The 26,387-nt window shown below is 30.1% G+C and overlaps 2 protein-coding genes across 5 annotated transcripts in view; both read right to left on the reverse strand.

Annotated features, from left to right (window-relative positions):
• Positions 1 to 26,387, reverse strand: part of Tomosyn (syntaxin-binding protein tomosyn) — a 360,116-nt gene that overhangs the window by 174,725 nt on the left and 159,004 nt on the right. The window lies entirely within an intron of this gene.
• Positions 693 to 2,155, reverse strand: LOC143195357 (uncharacterized). The gene is made up of 3 exons (XM_076402415.1): positions 1,886 to 2,155; positions 1,661 to 1,828; positions 693 to 1,558 (listed from the first exon to the last, which is right to left on the reverse strand). Exons 1-3 carry the CDS (start codon positions 2,073 to 2,075, stop codon positions 693 to 695), a joined length of 1,224 nt encoding a protein of 407 aa, XP_076258530.1. The 5' UTR covers positions 2,076 to 2,155.

Here is a 26,387-nt window from a genome sequence, read left to right on the forward strand (position 1 = left end):
TGCAAACGTTGACAGGCTTCTCTGTAGGATCCACACAATTCACCATCAACAGTTCGTAACTGTTGGAATGATGTTGGGCCACGTACATTGACTAATAGCAGTCGTAAATAAAAACATTCATCATTGCTTGGATGTACTGAATAAATCCGGCCAATCGCATCGGTGGAATATACATCTGTATATCCTGGAACTGGTTTTCCTTGTTTCCGTCGTATAAATCTCCTTGAGGATTGATTCCAGGTATAATATTTTGGCATTTCAGAATATAGCAATGTTTGTGCGAAATCATCGTTTTGGCATGTCTCAAAAAAACTGGTTAATGTAGTAGATGGTGGCTGAGCAGCTCTTTGTACTGCGTTCTGTGCTGTAAAATACACTCTTTGTCCATTTTCTAAATGCACAGCTAAGTGAACAACAGAAGGGTGTCTCTCATGAATAGGAAAAGAAAATATTCGCCAAACTGCTTCATTACTACTGACATAGCAGCCCATTTGGTATTGGGTAACTTCATCATTAGAATTCTCTGCACCAATTCCAATCACAGCCATATCACTCCCTTTGGTTACATATTTGCAAATGTATTTAATCGATTTCACTGAATGGCAAGATTCAACGTTGATGTGTGCTTTGAATGTCTTTGATAAAATGGGTGAATATGGAACAATCCAACGATTATCTATTTCAATATCTTGTTAATTTAATTTGACAATTGTTGATTTTCCATTGTCTGCTGTCGATCTGCGACGATACAATGGATAACCGTCATTACCAGTAATTGTTTCCGATATTAATGTCCGTGGATATCGTTTTGAACATTTACCATCCATCATACACGGTGAATTTTGATTAAGAGTTCCACAGGGACCATGTATCATGTTTTTGATAACTACCTCATGCAATCCAGGATCTACTTGTACATTAGGGATTTCAGCTGATATCACTGCATCAACTTCATTTGGCCTTATCTTTTCAACCAACCAAACCAAAATGTGTGCATGTGGCAATCCTCGTTTCTGCCACTCCACAGAATACATCCAGCAGCGTGTCTCACCAAACACATTATGTTTTACGATGAAATTCATTAAAGATTTCAACTTTTGTCTAAAGACTCTGGCTGTAATATCATGACGATCAATGGATGATTTCCCAGGTAATAACTCCTGCTTAATTTCTATCCATTGCGGATTGCATGTAAATGTGATGAACAAATCTGCTGTACCATAATGACGAACATACGACATGGCATCTTGAGCATATTCGTGCATATGCCGAGGGCTTCCGATGTATGTTGCTGGAAGAATAGTCATCCGACCGACATTCTGTGCATTTCCATCAGTATTAATCGCATCTCGAAGGTGAATATACTCTTCAGATCGGAGTTTGGTTTGATTCAACCTGATGAATGTTAATCTCTCCGTTTCAATTTTAACATACATGTCATCAACATATTTGTGATATAATCGCCGACATTTCAATATGTGATTATCTGCATTTTCCCGAATCATTAGGCGGTATGAATAATAGTTCATTGAACTGACTTTTTTGTTGGTTTCAGAACCTGTAAACAGATTTTGTTTTAATAACATTCAAATATAAAATTAAAATACATAATATAGTGACTGAGATATTATCGCCATAGCTAAACTAATATTTTAGTTACCTGTAATGGGATTTATCATTTTTATTGATAAATCGTAGCCATCTTCACCTTGCCAAAATATAATGGGATATTGCAGTGCATCATATGAGCGGTGTGTTTCCTTTATAGGTTGTAATTGAAAATTCCGACGATGTAAAACAATATCACGGGATTCCAAGTTTTCTCCAACTACAACGATAGCAACTTCATCAATAGTTGGTGCATTAAAACGTCTTGTATGTTGACCTGCAGGTGTTTTATCAGCTCTGATTACAATTTTGTGATTATCGGATGGCATCAGATCCAGGGCAGTTTTAAACAATATAATCAATTGATTGTGTTGATGAAATAAAGTTTGTAATTGTTCTACAATAGACCTTTTTACTAAATTGTTATGTGCACAACGCAGATCAATTTCTTGTGGTGAATTGCCCATAAAATAAATTTGCAGGAATTTGTTGTCGCTATCTGACACTGGTAACAGTGAACCTGCTCTGTGATATATTTGCCCTTGTATCTGTAAATAAAAAAAATATTATGGTGTGGTATAAATTAATGGATTGTCAATGATCAAACTTAAATAATATTTGATCTTAAAAAGTATATATTTAGTTTTAACTAATATCTATCAAATATAAAATATAATAAAAGTGTCACTGAAACTGAATCACCATATAATATGATGACTAAGTGATATATTTCGTAATTATTAAGACATTGAAGATTAGTAACACATCTTAACTTTGGTGACAGAAAATTTTGTTCGCTAAAATAATTATGAGTAACTGCTATAATACATACCTTGAAAGTTGGCATAAAATTTTCCCGAACTGCATTTGTTGCCCCAAATGAAGTCATTTGAAAGCAATTGTTATATTGTTGAATATGTGTCAAAAAGTGTATAGAATCTGTTCCTATTCCTGAAACCAATGAGTACAATGGTTCTGGTGGTGGATCCAATTGTATCAATTTCACTTTACCATTTGCGCAACACAATCCATTGGCTTCGTTTTTGTATTTTAATGCCTTACAGTGTGAGCAAACCAAGTTCATAGAACCAATAACAACACATTGGTAGTTACTGTAGTCAATTGACACATCGTAACTGAAAGCAGCTGGATTCAAACTTGCGCGATTATTAGTTGAATGTCGCGCTCGCGCTTCACGCGTTTGTGATATCCGAATTCTTTCACGTTCATTTCCGTCGTCACGTTCTTGTGCAGTACGATTAGATCGGTAATTAGCTTGGTTTATAGCATTTCTGGTTCTTCTACCTAAATTGCTTCGTCTTATAGGAGGCATATCAAATATAAATTATTTTTTCACTAATCACGAACTAAACAAACACTAACTAACTAAACACTCTGCACAAAACACGATATACGAATTTGTTTCGTGTATCACTTGACAATTCATCTGTCATCTGTCAAAAGTCATCTGTAACAGACAACTTTTTTTTTTAAATTTGATATGACTTGAACTCAAATCCTTTTAAGCCGTACGAATTGTTTTATTTATTTAAAATTTGAATTAAATTTTAAACAAATAAAAAATTTTAAATAAATAAAACAATTCGTACGGATTAAAAGGATTTGAGTTCAAGTCATATCAAATTTAAAAAAAAAAAGTTGTCTGTTACAGATGACTTTTGACAGATGACAGATGAATTGTCAACTGATACACGAAACAAATTCAAACAAAAAGGGCTATTTTTAGGGTTTTTCCAGCAATAATTCTAATTTTTCTCGCCGTAAAAACCATCCCTGAACTTCAACGAACATTTTAAAAAAAGATTTGGCCAAATTGGTCCAGGCGTTGTTGAGTTATGCGCTTAGGAACATATTTTGCGATTCATTTTTATATATAAGATATATAAAATAATACGATATATACATATCAAAATAGAGAATATACGAATAAAACAATTTTGAAATTGTTATTTGACCATGTATATTACACATGTATATATATTTGGCATGTATATTAAAACAATAACCAACAGTATTAGGTAAGTTATTTATTATAAAAAGGATATATTTATCATTAAATGGTCTATTGATTTTTTAAAACTTAGATCTATAAAGTACAAAACCAAAATAATTAAGGCAAGGTTAACAAGGCACCTTAATATTTACCAATGCTTTAAAATGTTTACAAATTTACTCTTAATAATTCATAGTTTCTTTAACGTGCCCTACGTGTTCCATCTATGCATATTATGTAGTTAGTTTCATTTTAACAGCCCAATATTTTCATTACTTCATTTATATATTCATATATAGTCTTTATCTCTTATCCTGATTTCTCAAATAAATATTGCAAAAGCAATAATACACCGGGCTGACTAAAAATAATAATTTATTCAACTAAATTCAAGAACTGCATCGGTCATCTTTAATCGGCCTTCTATAACTTTCATTTACCTACTGCTCTCCACTTTGTCTTATAACACATGTGCGAAAACATAAATATCTAACAAACAAAGAACTAAAATTATATGAAGCTATTTACTAGTGAAATCTTACATTAACTAATACCAAAAAAATTTACTGAAAAATCTATAAATAGAATATGTCTCCAGAACCTTATATAACTATCAGTCTTTGAGCAAGGACAAATTTTGCTAATTCTGTTCTATCCTTTAACTTTATCAGGTCCAAATTTCATGCCGTGTCCCCATTTTCCTCAAAAAGGGAAATACAATTTTTGCTAAACCGATTAATATATAGAGGGTGCTTCCTGTCGAAAAATGTCGAGAATTGGCCAATTAAACACAAACCGATATTTATCATTTTATAAAACTTACTATATCGCCTCAAAATTAAGCAAATTCTGCAATACATTTATGTCAACCATTAATCGAACTATCAATTTATTTATGTTTCACAAATTTTTAACAAAAAATATATTTATAATATAATGATAGCAAATCTGATATTATCGCTTTAATCATTCATTATTTGATGATAATGATGATGATTTGAAGATGTGGATGGTCAGCCAGAACGATGCAAAATTTCACCAGATCTTGACCACTTTTCTATGCACTGTACTAGTCATATGAACATATTTTTGATCATTCTGATTCAAACTAAGCTCTCTGGAATATTTTCAGTGACTCAATATATGAAAGTCCGTTTGCAATGCAAAATTTGAGATAAATCGTTATAAACAAACACATAAAAATAACTGACAAATAGAGCAATATAAATGACCTAAATGACAGATAAAGCTCAAACCAGGGCAAGTACGAAACTATACACAAATAATAATATAATTTTGTGACATATACACAAACTTAAATTACGAACAAAACAAATCTAATTTGGCGCTCAGCCGGATTTCAAAGAGATCACTTGGTAGTGATTAAAACAGTATTGTAACATTAATCTAAATTGTGTGTATACTGTAGAATATAAAATACGTGTACTAGATAGGTTATATAAGATTTTTGTTAATTTTTATTTAGCTATTACAACGATTATTATGTACATATTTTATTTTAAGTTTGATTATTTTTTACTTTTTAGTAAGTTCCTTATTTATTTTTTGAAGTCGGTTCAATTTTCTTGTTAAACATATTTTTATCACAAACAATTACTTATAATTGTTAATTGAAATTATATTTATTTTACTTACTACATTGCCTTCAATGATATCATATACTAAACTAAAGTATATAAATGTTAAAAAAACATTGTAGGTAGTATAACTAAAACAAATTTGAATTTCCAAAGTGTCTCCGTTCATTCAATTTAGTAAAAAAAAATGAAACAAAAAAAAACACGAGAAAAATTTGCCGCAATTCCGCGCAAACTTTTCCTATAGACGACCGGATACTTTCTAAATGATGCGATAATTTGACAGATATAGTAAAGTTGAAAGGGTCTTGAAGAGGATTTTCAGGAAAAAAATATTGTCTTGGAAAAAGTTTTGATCGTCAGCGGTGACAAATTTGCAGCTATCAGAGCAATATAAAGTTTTCTCGACATGTATAATGATATTATTATTATTATAAACGTTTTTCTTGAAATAGGTTGTCATTTTAAAAATATCTAACAGATCAAACGAAAAGTTCCCGGCCTGACGCAAAGATGGCGCTACTATAATTAAATCCATATGTGTTTTAGTTAGACCTAACCGTCAAAAGATGCGTGTATAAATTTGACAGCTGTCGGATCATTAGTTTGTGAATTATAGCATTTTGAGTGAAGCAAGTTTTGTTATTGTGAAAAAAATGGATAAAAAGGAACATCGCGTGTTCATAAAATATTGCTTTTTGAAGGGAAAAAATACAGTTGAAGCAAAAACTTAGCTTGATGCCGGGTTTCCGGACATCCCCAAGAAAATCAACCATAAAGAATTGGTATGCTAAGTTTAGACATGGTGAAATGAGTACCGGTGAACGCAGTAGACGCCCAAAAGAAGCTGTCGTTACAGACATAAACAATTAAAAAATCCACAAAATGATTTTGAATGACCATAAATTGAAATTGAATGAAATAGCAGACACTCTAAAGATATCAATTGAACGTGTACCAAAGTGGGTGCCGCGCGAGCTCACTTTTGACCAAACACAACGATGAGTTGATGATTCGGAGCAGTGTGTGAAGATGATAAAGCGGAATAAACCCGAGTTTTTGCATCGATATGTGACAATGGATGCAACATGGCTCCATCATTTCACTCCGAAGTCCAATCGACAGTCATCCACACGATGAACCCGCTCCAAAGTGTGGGAAAATGCAACAGTCGTCTGGAAAGGTTATGTCGTCTGTATTTTGGGATGCAAACGGAATAATTTTCATTGACTACCTTAAAAAAGGAAGGATCATCAACAGCGACTATTATATAGCGTTATTGGACCGTTTGACGGACGAAATCGCCGAAAAACGGCCGCATTTGAAGAAAAAGAAAGTGCTGCTACACCAAGACAATGCACCGTGTCACAAGTCAGTGAAAACGATGGCAAAAATCTATGAATTGGACTTCGAATTGCTTCCTCATCCACTGTATTCTCCAAATCTAGCCCCCAGCAACTATTTTCTGTTCTCAGATCTCAAAAGAATGCTCACTGGGAAGAAACTTCCATCGAATGAAGAGGTGATCGCCGAAACTGAAGCCTATTGTGAAGCAAAGGACAAATCGTACTACAAAAATTGTATCGAAAAGTTGGAAGGTCGCTAAAATCAGTGTATCACTCTTGAAGGGAATTATGTTGAATAAAAAAAATAATTTTGCCAAAAAAATGTACTTTACTATGGTAGGCCAGGGTCTTTTCAATTGGCCTGTTAAGATATTGTTAAGAATAATAAGTAATAGATGCGGTAACTCCCATTCTATAACGCAGTGAATATTTCTGTAAATACAAACATGTTAAAAATCTGTGATGGTGACAAAATGGGGAATAGAAGAAGATACATTAAAAAATACTTCACAAAATAAGAGATAAATAATAGTTTAATATTAATTTAAAATAATGTTTGGCGAAATATTTATCATTTTGACACTGACTGATTCTGAGCCTTTTTAATGAATACAAATGAAGAAGAGACACAAAATAATTCGAGCGTTATAACTAAATTATATGATCAGCAAGACTGGATAATTAGGTAAATAAATAGCGGAAAGGTATTATAGTATATAGTTCTAACGCCCTAAGTTTATTTAGGTTAAAACTTAGGTGTTGGCGTATGCGTAAGGGCGCATATATCAAAGTTTCCACTTAAACAGTTTCCAACCTAGTTCAATATTTATGATGCCAGTCCTATAATGTCGTTGGAGTTAAAGGGTGAATTGTAGGCTGAATTATTTGGCAAAGTGCGTTTCCGAGAAATATTAACGCTTTGTAACTAATTACTTACTGTTTACAGGGCGTGATCAAGACGATTTTAACACACTATTATAAAAAGTATCCGGTCTAACTAAAATTTTTTAAATTGTTAAACTTACTCATTAAAATTTACTACTTATATACTCCTTTTAACGAGACATTATACATAACAATGGTCTTTTAATTCCTCAAGCCTTTTTATAGAATGACTTGACTTGACTTGACTTAACAATTAATTGACTTTTTTTTAAATTAATTGCCTCATTCAGCACCGTTGACAATACGCTACATAATACTCTTCTTTTTTGACTACTACCAACTGTTGAAACAGTTCAAAATAGATTTTACAGCCAATTGATATGCTAACTATTTATCCTACTTTTTGATATTTCTCTGGACAACTGCCAATTTTGGAAAATGAGAAGTATCATATAGGTTCAGCATCATCAAATACAACACACTAGTAAACAACAGTTGCTTTATTAACATTAAATCAACTTAATTAAATATATTGTATATTTCATCAAAAAAAATTGTTTTTAATCAGATACCAAATTTATGAGATTCATCTATAGACTATCATATTCTTTTTATTTATATCGGAAAATACATGTTAAAAAGCAAAAGACACCAAACCCAGTGTTTTTTGTTAAGAAATGTGTTAAATATTATCTATAAATTTGCCATACCAAATTTTCTAGAATATTTTTACTTTATTAATTTAATAATTGGTGGTATATATGTTATGTATTGCTCGTTACGGCACTGACTATTGCGGCCATGTCTTGTTTAAAGCTACCTGAAGGGTGAACGAGTGCGTTGGAGTAGTTTGTTTTCTAACAGACAAAAATTCACAATGTAGCTTTGCATCACCATTCAATAAGTCCTCTTCTTTTCGTTAAATAAAATAGTATTTTGAAATAAACTCATAGTTTTGGTGTCTAAAATTATTTCCCCTGTTATAACTTATGCTTGAGAAAATTGTACTTTCAAGGAAAGATTGTTTCACAAGATTTTGCATACACAGATAATTATTACCAAATCAAGAGACCTATGTATTACTTTTCTATTCTATTTGATGAAAAACAAAGGCACAATAGAAAGATGTGACCACTATTATCAAGAACGAATTGATGAGCTATGTGAAATGTTAGTGTAGACCTGCAAAAGTGAATAAGTTCATAATATCTTCAATTTGGTAGTTCCTTAATAGACAAATACAACAGGAAGTATTAAATAATTTAAAATGGCCATGATGCACCATTACAAGAAATTGTTATAAATTATTGGCAGTAAAGATTAGGTGAGTAAAAAAATATACATACCACTTCTTGTAACTTAGTACTTAAAGATGACTTACCTAAAATATAAATAAAAATTAATTAGTATATTAATATAATCATAATCGCTATGAAACATATTTTTATAGAATAATCATTCTTATAAATATACCATATAGCATAAATATTGCTTAGTATATACAAATCTTTTACAGAGTTAGCGAAATGTAAAATATGAATTGAAAACGTATATCCTAATGCATTTGATTTTTTACTGGTCATAATAACGAATATTATCTGAAAGTTATTCCTTGTCGCCCTATTGGCTTGACCTCAAAAGTGTACTTGTGATTACAGTATTATGATATTATTTGAAACACACATATATAGTAATAAATTTTTCGTAAACTTCCCAGTATTCTTATCGAATATAGTATAAGGTGTATGACAATATCGTCAAATATAAACTATCGTATCGCGTATCGTATTTATACATCAAAAACTAATTAATTTTCAACGTAATTACGTTGACATTCTCGAATGTCATCCTCATATCTCATCGAAGCTAAGAAATGGTAATCGGCAAAAATCACCCTCATAAGGGCGAGATTTCCTGACAGCGGGACGCCCGTCCCTAGGGCGCCCGAAATTCGAGACTGTTGTCGCTACCAAAGCCAAGAAGAGCGATGACGTAAAACAAAAGAGAATCTAACAGTAAAAAATATCCGCTATAACGTCTTTACCGAGAAGATATTACCAACAGATTTACGTTCACCACGACCCAAATATATTCAACATAAAGGAAGATTGTATAGGCCTTTTACCAGATATGCCACTGTAAAATAAATTGCATCTTAAAAACGAAGGAGACAAAATGGCAGTTGTAAAATTTTGCCACATAAAATGCATAAGAAAAATGTGGTATAATAAAATTTTGCTACATACTTACAATCAGTTCAGTTGTTTCAGTATATACGAGGGTTACTCCAGTCCCCAGATAAATAAATAACAAGATTTTTTATTTTTGAGCAAAACTTTCTTTTAGCTCTCTACACACTTGTAGACTATTTGAAAAGAGAGAATCAAAAATGACCTGAGATCTGCTTGGAATTGTTTTTAAGTTTCGAAATTAAGAAGCAAGAGGCATTGAACTTCTCCAGCAAGGTTCATTTTATGGACGTACTTTAATGAGTTAATTTAAAGTCATTTACCATATCTAAATTTGAAACAATTTAATGTATTTCTATACAACTGTAGCTACATACATGTATTGCATTTTTAAATAAATTAACTGTATAAACAATATCATATTCGTTTTGATATTTCATAAAAATAGCACGTAAATATTGATAGGAATTATTGATAGGAAATTTGAAAATAATCATTTCAAACTCCTTAAAGTTTTTATTTAACTCTAACGTATGATATTAGCTATTAGAATATACTACTCGTATGGAAATAAATCCTTGTAATTGTCAATTAACTGTAAATTAATTTTATCTAACTTAATGTTACCTAACGATGGAAAAAACACTTTGATAAAACTTGTAAATTATTAACGAGCTTGTAACTACTATGAATAAAGTTAACAAACAACCAATAGCTTCAAAAGACGATGTCATTTTTTGTTAGATGAATGGTACGTATTTTGATCAGTTATATATATTTGGGGAAATGCGAAGCATGGGTATAACCAACTTGATATTAAATTCCTAACTATTAAATTCGATAATCTTGATATTTCTCTATATAAAATAATAGTTTTCGATTGAATACCACAGATTTGTTCAAAACTGAACTCATTCATTTAGTTTTATCAAACATTTTAAAAATTTACGGTGATTCTGCCCCATTATATCCAAATTGTTGGTTTTGATTTCGATGTCAATGTCAAAGAGCGACTGGAGGACCAAAAAAGTTTGAAAACACTGAATTGCAAGACTTATTGTGGATGCGGTATCGCCAAATTGTAGAAAATATTTTTAATTAATACATATCGCTTCAATTTTTCTGTAAAATGCCATTATAAAAGCGCGTACCTAATAAAGTGCCATCAGCAAATGAAAAATCATTAATAAGTTAAATACGATATAATTTCCTTTTTTTGTATATATTCGACGTCCCAACCAAGCAAAATCTCATTAACGAAGAAACCTGTAACTGACGAAAATTATTGTTATAACTACAAAATATATATGTTACAAACTTTATGATAGAAACAAGAGAGTTATTACTGAACTCGACAGTTGATAATGGCAAAGCATTTAGAAATTTCCGGTTATCCATAAAGTGGGTAAAGGAATATAATATCAAACTACATGATGAAAAAAATAGGTTTTACAATGAATATATATATATATATATATATATATATATATATATAGATATATATATATATATATATTCACTAAACATTTTTAGTTAATTTAGCGATTAAGATGCGATTATGATTTAGCGACTTAAACTTAAAATTGAATACCTATTTTAAACATTTATCAAAAAGAATTAAAAGGTTTTTAAAATATACTTCATTTTACTTTTTAATTCTTTTAATTTTAATTTCTTGAACAAAAATATAATAGTCAAGAAAACAACGTCAAAAATATCGATATTTTTTCGGCATCCCTACATACACCTACAAAATATAATAAAATGTCTAGAAATGTATAGCATACTTTGATTTTAGTTTTTTTTCTTGGTATTACAAGGGCTAAAAATAATATTTTTTTATTGATATGTGATATCTACATATAAAAACGGATCAAAAGATTTTCACATAATGGCCAACGGTCGATTGTTGAATACAAATGTATTTATTATCTTTATGCTGGCCCATTGACCAATCTGAAAAGGGAGCATCTCACAAATCCCGGTTGAATGAATAAAAAATCAGACCACTGATTCAAATACACTCTCTTCAACGTATTTCCCGTCTAAAGCGCGCATTTCTTTGTTGCTTGCGCTGCATTTTATTCGCGGTTGTATGGTGGAAAGCTCGAACGAAAGGACTTATTTCGAATTTCTCGTTTTAATAGCGTCAGAAATGTCTGTAATGTGAAAAACCATAAAGTTTGAACGTTTCCTTTGAAGTTGTGAAAATGTGAGCTTTTACTGATCTTAAAGGAAAATGAAGGAAATATTTATGTATTGAATGTTTGAATATAAAACGAAATTACAGAAAATCCTGATGTTTTTGACCGGAGAACAAAATATAAGCAGAAGTATACAAAGAACGTAAACAAAATTGTTATTCAAACAATTTTCAATCGGTTTCAAAGAAATATAGCGCAAATATTTCGAGCTTTTCCTTACTGTTTCTGTGTAGCACAATGACATCAGAGTTTTAAGTTCTTTGATGCTGTTTACCTCAATATTTATTACTTCAGTTTTGAACAATAAATATTTTGACTCAACTGAATAACAAAAAATATTGCTCGGGTATATTCCTGGACATATCTCAGGCTCTTCATAAAGTATGGTATACAGGACTTCTGCATACAACTGCTTACAGGATGTTAAATTTAAAAAAATCCTCCTTCAGCCTCATTTTCAGTAATTAAAATTATCTCACACATAGACATTTCACAACGAGACGATGAACTAACTGGATTATATCCAATCAGGAGCTCCGCAAGGCGGTGTACTGGGCCCGGACTGTATCTCATATATACAGCTGATCTACCAACCACCAAAATTACTACTGTGGTAGCATATTCCTTAGAATCTCGCGAAGATCCAGTAATAGCATCAAAGAACCTTCAAACACACATTGATAAAACACAACTATAGATAACGACATAGCGTATTAAAGCGAATTAAAGAAAATCTGCCCCTGTAACATTCACTATGCGTAAAACACCCAGTGAATTTTAATAATATTCAACTTCCTCAAGCCAAATGTGTTAAATATCGTGCATGCGTCTGAACTAACGTCTGTCTTGGAAGAAGCACATACAATATTGCTACACAAATCAATATTTAAGTCTATTTGGTCATATGGAATTCGACTATGGGCTTCCAATTTGCTCTGAATCGTCGATGTGTGCGAAACAAGTTTTCATAAAAAATACGCCGACTTCGAAATATACTATATTCAACATCAATTTTGTTTGATTTCTTTTATTATTATTAACATTTTCACTATCTAAATTAAAAGCCTTTATTCCTATTATTTCAAGTTATTTAGTATTAGAAGAAAAAACCTATATTGCTACATTTAAAATAACCATAATAAGTACCTATTGATAGAAATTTGATTTTATTTTGAGTTAAGTTTTTCAAGTTTCAGTTCAGTTTCATTAGTTGTCCCAAAGTAGTAATAATTGTACTCTTTAACACGAATACATGAAACCTTAAAAAATAAAACATCATATATAACCCAACTAAATTAAAATGTTACTGATTTTATTTAAGTGTGCATGGTTTGGCATTGGTCAATGATATACTTGTATATAACTTGTTTGTCTCCCTGTAGCCTCTCTGATATTGAAGCTCTGGTAATCAGTTTATCTATATGTTGTGTCCATTATCTACTCAGTGTTCAATCAAAACTGACTGGTCCATGGCTTCACATCTCACACTTATCACTGATGACTTATAATTGTTTACTTACCAGACTACTCTACTTATCCTCCAATCCTCCGAATTTTTCTATATACACTTTTCCAAACTGTCAGGAGACCTTGTGTTATATATATTTTTAACAAAGACTGGCCTGTTATTAAACTGAAATGATGATTTTATAAAATATTATTTAACTCGAATTTAGGAAAATTGTCTCCTATTATTTAACATACTTTGAAACTTAATCTAAACAAAATATGCAATATAAAAATATTATTTTCTCTATAAAGAAGAACCGCTGTGCGAATGTTTTATGGGTAAATGTATCCAACCCAACTTTATACTCGCAAGGTTAATATTGTATTAACAGTATCTAAAGGTTAACACAATTTGGATAATATGACGACTTTGGGTAATATATTGATAAGTCAGACGAAAAGTTATGGGCCTTTTCGTCGCTTTTCTTTACACGGAATATATTACTGGCGGATTTATGCTCGCTACGATCCAAATATATTAAACCTAAAAAGACAGATCGTATAGGCCTTTTACCGGAAAATGCGATAATAAAATAAATTACTTCTTAAAAATGACTGATAATATAATCTTGATAATAACGGCGAAAATGATGTTTAACAAAAAGCCCGAGGGAAATTTATTGTGTAATATTGATAAAAATATATAAAAAAAGTTTCATTACATTAAAAAAGCTTATATAAAAAAGTACCTGTTACACTTTTTACTTGGTATTAAATATACAAGTAGAGAACTCATAAAAAATATTTTACTTAAAAGACCTGAAAATTAAAGTAGCTTAAAAATTATATTCCCTATTGTGTTGACATTTTTCTTGTGTGTTGAGAATATAATTTTTTACAAGGTATCTTCATTTTATTGTGCTTAGAAGTACATCAAAGTACCTCTTCAGCAAAATATTTATCAGACGCTCTGTATTAGTGCGTCTATATCCATCCGTTTCTGTATAAATTATCAAATATAATTTTTATCTATTAGATGCAGCATTTTGGAAAGCCATTTTTCAAGATTGTTAATGTGATTAACATAATAAATTACCATAAAACATTTTTGGGGTATTATTCCATTCTATAGAAAAATTCCATTCCTTTTTATAGATCCACAGAACAGTCAAATATAAAAGCAATTCTACTTCTAAAATGAAATTATTAATTGCATGTTAATAGTATTTAGCAATTATTTTTTTCTTTTCGTTGGGAAATATAAGCACATATAAAATTAACTGCTCCAAGCAATTATCTCCGTTCTTTCCTCTCTCACAATTTATAAGGGAAAGGGTTCCTACATTTTCGTGTGACATCACGAATTTAAAAAAGAAACAGTCGAACCGTGCATTTTACTGAAAATAGTAATCACTATTTATATATTACATTATATTATATTATTTTATTATATTTAATATTTTATGATATATATATATATATATATATATATATATATATATATATATATATATATATATATATATATATATATATATATCAATCGCTAGTTTGTTGACTATCCACTGTTTCAACTGTTTTGCGACTGTCGGCTTATTATTATATTATCGGACTAAATTCAATTGAATATTCAGATTCGGCGTCGATGTCATCCGACTCCTTCACTCTCATCCTATCCTTGCACCACCACCATAACGTTCAAAAAGTATTCGAAGCACACTTAAAATCAGTGAACAAAAGCAATAATGTCGAAAAAACAATTTTGGTCGTTCGATAAATGGTTGGCGTATAATGATTAACTCATTAATATTAAACGAGTTGTTATTTTGGGCAGAAAAATCAAAACGTATTAAATTTAACGGTCAGGTTTGGTTGTTTAACAGTTGTTTGCATTGATACTTCGCAATTTCACTGATAATCAAAATTTATGAATATACCTAATTGAATCTAAGATCAGAATTGTTATTATAGGTTTAGTTTAATTACTTTTAAAGATTACTTTTTTTACTTCAAAATTATTCTTCATATCTTATTATTCTGTATTTAACATAACTTTTATCACTGTGTATGAAAACCATCACAATATTATTTTATTAATTAATAGTTAATAAATAAATATTTTTTTCGTTACATAAACTGATGGTAATGTCTTACTGATCGATTAGTTAATGCTAATTAGCTTTAGAGTCCAAATATCAGTTTCACGTCACTCCTGGGAAAGATATTTTTTGATTATCTGTAATACATCCAATCGAAAGAGTAAACTATTTAACATTGACTGTGATTTATCAAAGAGTAATGAGCAATTTCGAAAAATTGTATAGTCATACAAAGGTTCCAAAATGTTGACCGTCAGTGTTGAATGGTTTCAGAATGCATACCATTATGCCATATAATGAACCAACGATGTATCTGGTTAAGGCCATGGTTAACTAGTTCGAAATAATGTCAGTGAACATCAATGCACTTGTTAACATGTTAAATATATGCGACGGTGAAGTGTGTAAAGTGTATTACACAATTTCATGAATATAAAGACTTTAGAATCAGAATAAATGTCAACACCTACTGGACAGCTTGACTATCCAAAAGCTATGATTATTCGTTCGATTTTAAAATCTCACCATGTACGCTTTCATTAAGTCCCATTACGTAAAGTAGAGCAAATTACATAATTTATAACCGTTAACAGCGAATAGTAAACCCGATTCGTCAATTAAGGAAACACAACCGGAAAATTGGACTCGTAATTGCTAACCAAAATCAGCTTCATTAGAAGAACTTTCAATAAAATGAATAGAACCACGTTACAAGCTATTAACATATGAGGTCTCAAATTAAATAGATTTTTCGGGTGATATTCATTATGAGAATTTTTAAAATATTTAAATTAAATTGTTTTATTGTCAATTATTACTGCAAATTTATATTTCGATTATCTACTTGAAATCATTACAATTGAATCTATATATTACAATTAGCACTTCGCTGGCGATGTATTTAGAACAATTGATTACTGCATCGTAATACGGAAATGTTTTATCCTGTTCAAATACGAGCTTAATGTAGCTGACTTTGAGATATAATACTAATGGAGATCGGGCATCTGATTGTTTCTGTCTAATCAGATGTTTTGACTTGGTGTACAGTGTAGCACTACATTAGTTGTTGGTTTAATATGGTATAGAGCAAAGCTTTTAATGAAATATCTTTGATATTATGAATCAAAGACCATTAAATGACATACTGTGGATCTTTTAGCCACATAAATTAAAAAGTTCTTAAACTGTAAGTAATAAAGTTTATGAAAGGCAGAAAGGATAAACTATACATTAAGTGTTAAAAAGTTCTTGGCGGTATACTTGCACGATAAAAATCACAATTACGATCTCAAAGACATAACGAAAAGTGCCAAGTTACGATATAATAACAAAGCTGCAAGTACTCTACTTTAGCACCTGTATAGCAATGAAATAAGTACTGAAATAAACAGTCCTTAGAATTGAGGAAAGTTACGATTAAAAGATATATCTATATTGTTACTTAACTTTTTACGAGGGTTATTTAGTTGACAGAAACGAAAATATTAATTAATTCTAAATATGCGTGCAGTAATATGGCATGAACAAGAGATATTTTCTCTAAATACAAGATAAAATACCTCAATTTCAACAGAGCTCATAGTTTATAGTGAAATATAGTTAATAGTGAAATAACGGAAACAACCAAAATTCCGTATTATAACTTTTTCATGTTAAATATTTTTATGTTCGAGTTGGTTACCGGCAAAATACAATCCAAGAGTCATGTAATTTGTTAAAATAGTTAAAAAGCCACTTAATGACATCGCGTTTGAAGGAAATACTTCACAAGAGACATACAAATAGTTTATTCTAATTATACTTCATTATACTTAGATGGGAAGCTGTTAATTATACCTATTAGTGTGAATTCCATTATCCAGTATATCGACATTATTATTTTACTTGTCTTGTATTTAACCAGTGGTGAATGAGCAAATTAAGAAACAACCGTAGAAGACAATCGCCTTTACAGAACTTGACTAATACAATACTCATTTTGATTGAAGCAGTTTTTTTTTTCAGATGTTTAAAGCGAATTTACATTCATATATTCAAAATCATATACACTTAAAGAGCTAATTAATGGTGTATGTGACGTTTTGATCGAATTACTTATGCTTGATACGTTTCTGTTAAAAACCATAATTTCAACACTTCAAAATATCTCATGTGTCTATCTCTGTTTAGAAAACCGAACCAAGTACTTTCCAAAATCTTCATTTCAAAAATACGTATTATGGATCAATACATTTGATGCAGTAGTTAGAGGAGAAATGGCTACTTATATATATATATATATATATATATATATATATATATATATATATATATATATATATATATATATATATATATTATATATATATATATTTCCTTCGCACATTAATGTCGCCTCTAACTAGGGTTATTATTATAGGACTCTGAACATTGGCTTTGAACTAAAATAAATTAATGCTTTACCAAGCAAGTTAATGTAAAACCCAAACAATATTAAACACCCATATTACAACATAAGTAAAGAGCGACGAAATGGCTACTTTTTAAGCTATATGAGACTACCAAAGCAGCGAAATATGATTTTGTATATATAGAAAAACACTATAACAAGTTAAATACAACCAACATCATATTTCAATATTTTCCATCAGTAATCAGAAGTACTCCCTTCCTCGGATCAAGCAAAAATATTTTTCAAATATCTGTAGATTCGTCCACACCATACTGGTTCGCCCCACAATATAATGTTTAATAAACATTTACAAATATATAAAAGAAAAATAGGCGACAACTTTTTTAGTCTAATTAATATTATAACCCAAATCGTATTACGATTTGGAAGATATTTTAAGATATATTAAGATATTTTCTAAACTAATTAAACTTCTAACTTAAAAAAGTTAAAAGATCATTGCGTTAATCCGTATGCGTAATCTGTGTAGTAGTTGTTTATAGAAACATCACAGTTCAGACCACTAAAGGTAAGTAGGTGAACAAAGGTATCAATGGACAATAGATATCACTAGTGATAGGGTTAAATCAATTCCTTAAAAGGTGAAGAAGATGAACATTTTCTGATATTTTATTGTATATTATTTTACTTCAAGATGCCATAATTTTAATATCATGTAAAACAGAATGCGTAAACTGTAAAATACGCATATTATCATCGCTAACCCAAAAATATGGTCAGATTTATGTTCAGAATGGTGCAAACATCTTAAGCATAAAGTTAAATTACATAGGCTTTTGTCGGATACGTAACTACAGAATACATTTCTGAAATTGCAGAGAATAAAATTATCCATTTAAAGAGGATTCCTTGCCTTTACAAAACGGAAAATGTAAAATATCACAGCAATTTTTCTTAAGAAAATTATTATTATAATTTATAAAAATCATAATGTTGTTTCTAGAATCGCGTTAAATTTACTATTTAAAAAAGTTGATACTATAACAGAAAGATACTTGATTGACAAGAAAGAACTATGTTGGTCCTGAAGCATCATTGAGCTATGTTCGCACTCAGCATTTAGACGGCGTGGTGTTGAAATGATTTGAAATACTATTTTCAGTTAATTAGTGTATCCATTTTTCCTTCTTTTGGATCTTTCTTATAGCATTTAAACGTTTAGAAACAGTTGATTAATCACCTGCTATGCTGCCTGAAAAATATTTGAGAGTACGAGCTCGATATTCGCTCAATTTAATTTTTTTAGTTTAAATAATTAAATAATTAAAAATTACAACAAAATACAATAAAAATTTAAATAATGAACTAACTGTATATTTTATTACCGCGCTTGTGTAATTTTAAATAATTCACCAAGATTTCCTTGACTTCCTCCAACATCAAAATGTTACCATTACATTTGCCAGTCATCATCCGCATACGTTAAATCTGGCTGGGTAATGTATATTCTGGCGAAAAATGACGACAAAATAAATTGCCCTTATAAAAACGACCGAGAACGAAATTATTCGCTCGAAGTCAGTCATTTAATATAAAGGGCAGGCCATATAGTACAATACGAAGAAAATAATATCTAATATCCTTATTTCGATGGGTTGAATGTAGTAACAATGAAGTTAAATTATAAAATGGAAATCTGACAAATTGACAATATATAAAGTTCCGTTTCCGGATATCAATATTTCAACATATATAACACATGGGCTGATATGTTCCGGGCCTAAAACTATAACCTAAAAAACAATTGATCAAAAACAATTTCATCTTAATTTTACACTGCTTCTTGATAGGAAAAAATTCGGGTTCAAGCGAAGCAATGGTTTGGAAAGTGTTATAAGTACACCGCTCCATCATCAACAACAATTAAACGTTGGTTTATTGACTTTTAATGTGGTCGTAGAGGCACCGACGATGCAGAATGTAATGGACATCCAAATGAGGTGGTTAGCATCAGAAAACTGAAAAAATAACTACAAAATAGTTTTGAATGACCAAAAAGTAAAGTTGCATGAGCTAGCCAGCGTCATAAAGATATCAAAAGAACATGAAGGTTTTATATTGCATGAGCATTTGACTATGAGAAAGCTCTGTTCAAAGTGCGTGCTGCGTTTGCTAACTGTTGGCCAAAAACAAGCATGATGATTCTGAGCAGTGTTTGATCATATTTAAACGTAACAAACCGGAATTTTTGCACCGATACATATAATGGATGAAACATGGATTCATCACTCCGGCATAAAAATGATCGTCACCTGAGTGGACATCAACTGGCGAACCTCATCTAAAGCGTTCGAAAGCACAACAATCGGCTGAAAAAGTTATGGCCTCGGTATTTTGGGACGCACGTGGTGTAATATTCATCGACCATCTTGAGAAGGAAAATCCCATCGACAGTGAATATCATATAGCGTTATTGGAGAGTTTGAAAGCCGAAAGTGCAAAGAAACGACCGCATATGGTAAAGAAAAACATTTTGTTTCATCAAAACAACGCACCGTGTCACAAGTCAATCAAAACAGTTGCAAAACTACATGAATTTAACTTCGAATTGCTCCCAGATCCACCATATTCGGTAAGAAATTTCGCTCAAATGAAGAGGTTATTTCTGAAACTGAGGCCTAGTTTGAGACAAAGGATAAATCGTTCTACAAAAGTGTTATTGAAATGTTAGAGCGGTGCTGGAATGGGTGTGTGGCTCTTGATGCAGATTACGTTGATGAATAATGCCGAAAAGCTGATATATTATAAAATAATTTAATTAATAAATATTTTAAGTTTCAATTATTTCAATGTTTACAATTTTTTAAAATGAAGAATGAATTAGTTGATAATGAACTTGCATGACGACATAAAATATTATACCCTCAGTAAGTAAATTGAAGTAAAAAAGTAAAACATTCCACAAATACGATTTACTCGGTACAAATGCAGATATTTTCAATGCACTGAAACAATGTATTGTTCAGACTTCGACGAAATAATAAATACTGAAAAGTGAAGCCTGGCACCTGGTTGAAAATGTCAGTCAAGGTTTCAATATGAAGTTGGTTCTAAATATATGTTGAATCAATCATATATAAAATTTCTTCTGAAATTCTTCACAACATTCACAATTCAATGCGTCTTTTTACATATTTATTAAATACATATTTAATACTTTTTAATATCATTAATATATAATAATTTTATATCGCAATATTTGTCATTTTCAACCTTGTGTAATTAAAAACTAGGAAGTCACGAAATTGAATTCATGGCCAGTTTCTCTAGGGTCCAGGTTCTCTTCCTAAACAAAAATAATGATCCAAATTTTTGGTCCGTGAAATAACTCTCAGGTTCTGCTAATGAAAAGGTGGTGCAAGTATAGGAAGATAACTATCAATATCATATCGACAATGAATAGATTTTTTAAAGAAAATAAGAGAATTTAAATGATTTTACAATTATAAAGGGAAATTACTTAATTAAAATTGCGATGGAACCATACCGGATTGAACTGATAGCGCCCCAGAATAAAAGCTAAATACGTTCCTTGATGAATGAATCTATTTCGTCTGACATAAACGTGACCTGACCTTTCCTGCCTCTTTAGCTTTTATTGCTTTCTCGTAATATTTCCTTTTACAGCTTTAATACAATAAAAAAATATTGAATGGATAATTCTATTTTTAGTCTTTTTATACCTCTGAATTGGTATAAAGCACTTTTATTATGAAGAGCTAATAGACATATTTTAACAGAAAATTCAGATATTGCCTAATGTCTAAAAAAATTTGAAAAAAAATAGTGGTCGATTTATTAAGTTAATCATATTTAAATCATAATATAATAAAGAGAACAATTTAGATATTATATGACGATTTTATTAAAACTAATTGCAATATAAATGTTAGTATGTTAACATATATTCGAACAATCTCAAGAACTAATACTCACTAACCTTTTTTTATGCCATTTAATTAAATATGATTTTCATTTAGTTTTAATAATCAACAAAGTATTAAAAAGTATAAATTACTACACCGCTGAACATTATAACAAAAGTATAATGAATAAATTTCACAGCATCAAATATAAGTATTTCATTCATTTCATTTCATCATTCATTCTTAAACATCTTAATATTTATCAGCGGTTTAAAATATTTACCAAATTACTATTAATAATTCATAAGCTCTATTATGTAGTTAATTTCATTTTATTTTACAAATTTTCATTACCTTATTTATATATTAATATTATTTTTATATTTTATACATATTTTCCACATAAAACATAAGTTTAACAACAATACACCCAATAAAACCAGGCTTATCTAATGGAAGAATCATTTCTTTTCCTGTATGTTTAAATAAAATTGCATTGTTCTTTACTTTTTTATTTCACTATTTAATATTTATAACAACAGCTGTTTTTTCTGCTAGTAAATATATTTATTAATATATTATTATTATTTATGTCAAGCTAGCATTTTATGTAATATTCTGAAATTTTACCACTACAGATAGCTCATATCTATATAAGTTCTTAAGCAAAAACAATTTCTGACAGACTCTTGTTATTCTCGAATTTTGTTAATCTATGTTGAGCTATGCCTGGTTGTTTGATTATATTATCGCATCTCGTTTTATTGGAAGTTATTTATTTGTAACGCATATTTTATACCTAAAAATTTTTCCTCGTTATAAGCTTTAACCGTGCCAAATTCACACCTCCCGGTACCCCCATTTCTTCAAAAAGGCAAAATTTTCGCTAAGCCGATTAATATATAGATACTTATTTATTTTTTACTAAGTATTATCAAAAAATTTTCAGAACTTGCTAACGCGCTTGCAAAAAATCAATAAACATGTCTTGCTGGAGCCAAACAATTTCTAATAACGTGTAAAATTAATACATTTCATGACACTTTACATATCAACAGAAAGAAAATATACTGTTATACCATCTTCCGAATAAAAAGTTTAATATTGCATAAACATTAGTTCTACTTTTATTTTTTCTTCACAAAATAAAGTTTCTACTTAAATTATTTTAAGATTTAACTGTTATTTCTAATGTTTCACCCAGTTGAAAGAGCAAACACTTTTACCGAGCCATGATTTCAAGTATCCGTCAATAAAATAGCGGAAAAGGCATCACAAAGTTCCTCTTGAATTCCTTCATTATCATAGATATTAATACATTTAAAACGAATGTTTGTATGAGTATAATATAAATATTAGGTTAAATATCGAAGTTATTGACGAGAATAGTAATTTGGATAATGAAAAATATCGATCTAAAATTATACTTAAAGTACCAAACCACGGAATTATAAAACAAATATTGCCTTTTCGTTACTATCCAATTTAACTAATCGAAGATCAATAGCAAAATTAGCTAGAAGTTTAATCGCTATCGGGCCATGTAAATGTAAAATACAAATTTCATAGAGCGGTTATGGTTTCTGCATTGGCAACATATAACACAAGCATGTAAACACAGGGCTCAGTCAAGCTTATAAGTACTGGCTACTACAAAACTATGAATGATAAAATATAAGATACAAAAATAATAACTTGACTCTGTTTAGTGTAATAACAATAAAATACTAAAACGGTATATAAAAAAATAGACTAATGCAATGGAAACCTCCACAAGGCCTTGAAGGGAACGATATATATATATATATATATATATATATATATATATATATATATATATATATATGTATATATATATATATATATATATATATATATATATATATATATATATATATATATATATATATCTTGAATATATATATCGAAACTTTCAAACAAACCTAGATTCATTTTTTAGTCTCGAATAGATTATATTAGGAGGAAACCAAACTATATGAAACCCTCTTAGAATAGCATTACTATCAATTACAGTTGATGCAATTATTAATGATTCCGGTCATTATACCACACAATCCACGTGAGCAATATTTCTATATCTAATCTTAAATACAGATATATCTATTAGTAAAAGTATTGATGTAAATAACTATAAAACCTCCTAACCCAAATGTTAAATTCGATAATTTTGACATTTCTACACATCAAATTACAGTTTTCCACTTAAAATTATTGAGTTATTCAGTGTATACAGACGCTAATCATAGAATGCTCAATTCACTTCCAATATTTATTACAGTCTGATTTGATAAAAGCTGCTGGTGACGTCCATGAAATAGTTTTAAAAATTATGGTGATGCTGCATTACATTCCTCAAATGATATTGAGAATATTTTATTAATATGAAAAAATTCCCAGTATATATCAAAGCACTTAATAAAAACATTACCGAAAATGAACTAAAAAAAAATGTAATTCAAAAAATTCTTCAAAATTAATTTACATATCTTATAAATAAATAAAAAAGATTCTTAGTTTTCTAAACGGCAAGAATTATTGACCTGAAAGTAGATAATTGATATAAGGGTGACACAATTGTACAAAACTTAAACGAGATTATTTTTTTATTAATTACATCTTACATTATTAGATGTACTTAGTACAATCTCAATTTATAAATAAATTTATTACTACTATTCTGTTGTACTTGCATTAATATACAAACCAGGCGAGTACGGTATTAATACATCAGTATGTTTCCCAAATTAATATAAAACTACTAATCTGCTTAACCGGGAGTAGTAAACTACAAGACTGTGAAAGAAACTCTAAAAGAGAAGTAATGCAACTATTTCTGTGACTAGTTATTTTCAAATTTACAATATATTAATTACTAAAACAGAAATGTTATAGCTAAAGCTAAGAAAATATTGCATTGAACGAACACAATATTGCTGTTATTACAAGGCTGAAAGTATCTATTTGATAAACAACCTTGACCTTTTCCATATCCCTATACTTTTATTACGTAATCGCAATTTCTTGTATACGATAGCGGGCGTTCAAGGTTATAACTCTATATTTACTCTATTCATAATTTGGCATTTACGCAAATATTTATTCTTCATATCTTAGAAATGTATTTGAATGAACCAATAATATATAATTGTAAAACTATACATATTTAATAAAACCCCGCATTGACGTCAAAAAAGTTGATAAAAAATACGAGTTTGTTATTTTTGTTTGTCTCCACAGTATCTTAAAACTAGGTACTATGGAGGCCTATTGGTTCTTACTTAACCTCTAATAAAATAAAAGTTAGTGTTTTCAGTGTTTTATTATTTAGTGCACTTCCCTACACACCTACACAAGATCGCACGGTGTGGTTCTCTTGAGTCTACGCCCTAGTTCAATGTTGTCCAAGAGTTTCAACACTTCGATAATTACATAGGAGTGGAGCCTTTTCTCATCGAACGAATCTCGTAACTTCATCTATGAAAGTTGAAATCTGAATACCTCTCAGATCATTATTTTAAAATAGATGTACCATGTTGGTATTACTTCTGGAAGAACATCCCCATAGCTGAATTCCATAAGTCCATATAGGCTTTAGTATTTGTTTAACAACAACAAACAGCAACTTATTACATACATATAATGTAGATTTTCTTCCAAATAATCATTTACAATTAATTTTCTTTCTTACATGCTCCCTCCTACAAAGTTTTATTATATAAATTTTAAAGTCTCCTTCGAACCACGGTTCTCGGCTTTAAGCCTACGGACTAGCGAGTGATCAATTTAGAAATCATCCCAGAAAACATCCGGTCTTGCCCAGCCCGGTTACTGGCGTGATCATTTCCCTTGTTGAAATTTGCACTCTTACCTAAGACGATTACAAATATTAAACAACCACAAACATAAATTTACGACCATGCTCTAGCAGGATTGGAAACAGCGACTATCGCAAAAATATGCGGACCGTCCTGGCGCCTCTACCACTGCGCCAACCAAGCCGGCCCAACGAGGTTTTTCGTCAAGATTCATCCCACTGTTACTGTATGGAATAATAGTATTATTCATATTTATTATGTATGTATTTATTATGTAGTATATGAACAGTTTGGTCATAGGAAAATTCAAAATGCACTGATTTACTCTCATTCGTTTTCATTCGCTTACACTCATTGTGGTATGTCACACGTATACAGTGGATAAAGAACTGGACCCAATATACTCATTGTTGAGTCAGCTTCTTCTTGTTTAAATCTAAATATCCTGATTACCAATGCATAAAACATAATTTATTTTTAAAAAATATTTATAAGAACCGTTTAAGAAATAGAAACTAATTCAGGTTCAACAATCCCTAAAATATGTAAATAAACTGAAATCCCTTTTAACAATTCTTAAATAATATAATCATGAATATTTTTGTTTCACCCATAATACAAAAAAGAAAATCATGGGCCGCCAAAAATCACCGGCTAAAAAAGCTCATTTGGATTTTTTGTCACGACTTCAAGGTAGTTCCTTTCCTGCCTCTCGATGTTTACAGATATTTTCAGTCAAAACGTAAAAACAAACATTTATTTTCTGTGTTTTTTCCAAGTGAACCCAGATTTTTATCTTATCTGTATTACTTCTAGACCAGTATATATATTTCTGTAC

This window comes from Rhynchophorus ferrugineus, unplaced genomic scaffold (genome assembly GCF_030347505.1).
Source record: "Rhynchophorus ferrugineus isolate W39M unplaced genomic scaffold, kcgeb_rfMv2 rfM4, whole genome shotgun sequence".
Classification (NCBI taxonomy): domain Eukaryota; kingdom Metazoa; phylum Arthropoda; class Insecta; order Coleoptera; family Curculionidae; genus Rhynchophorus; species Rhynchophorus ferrugineus.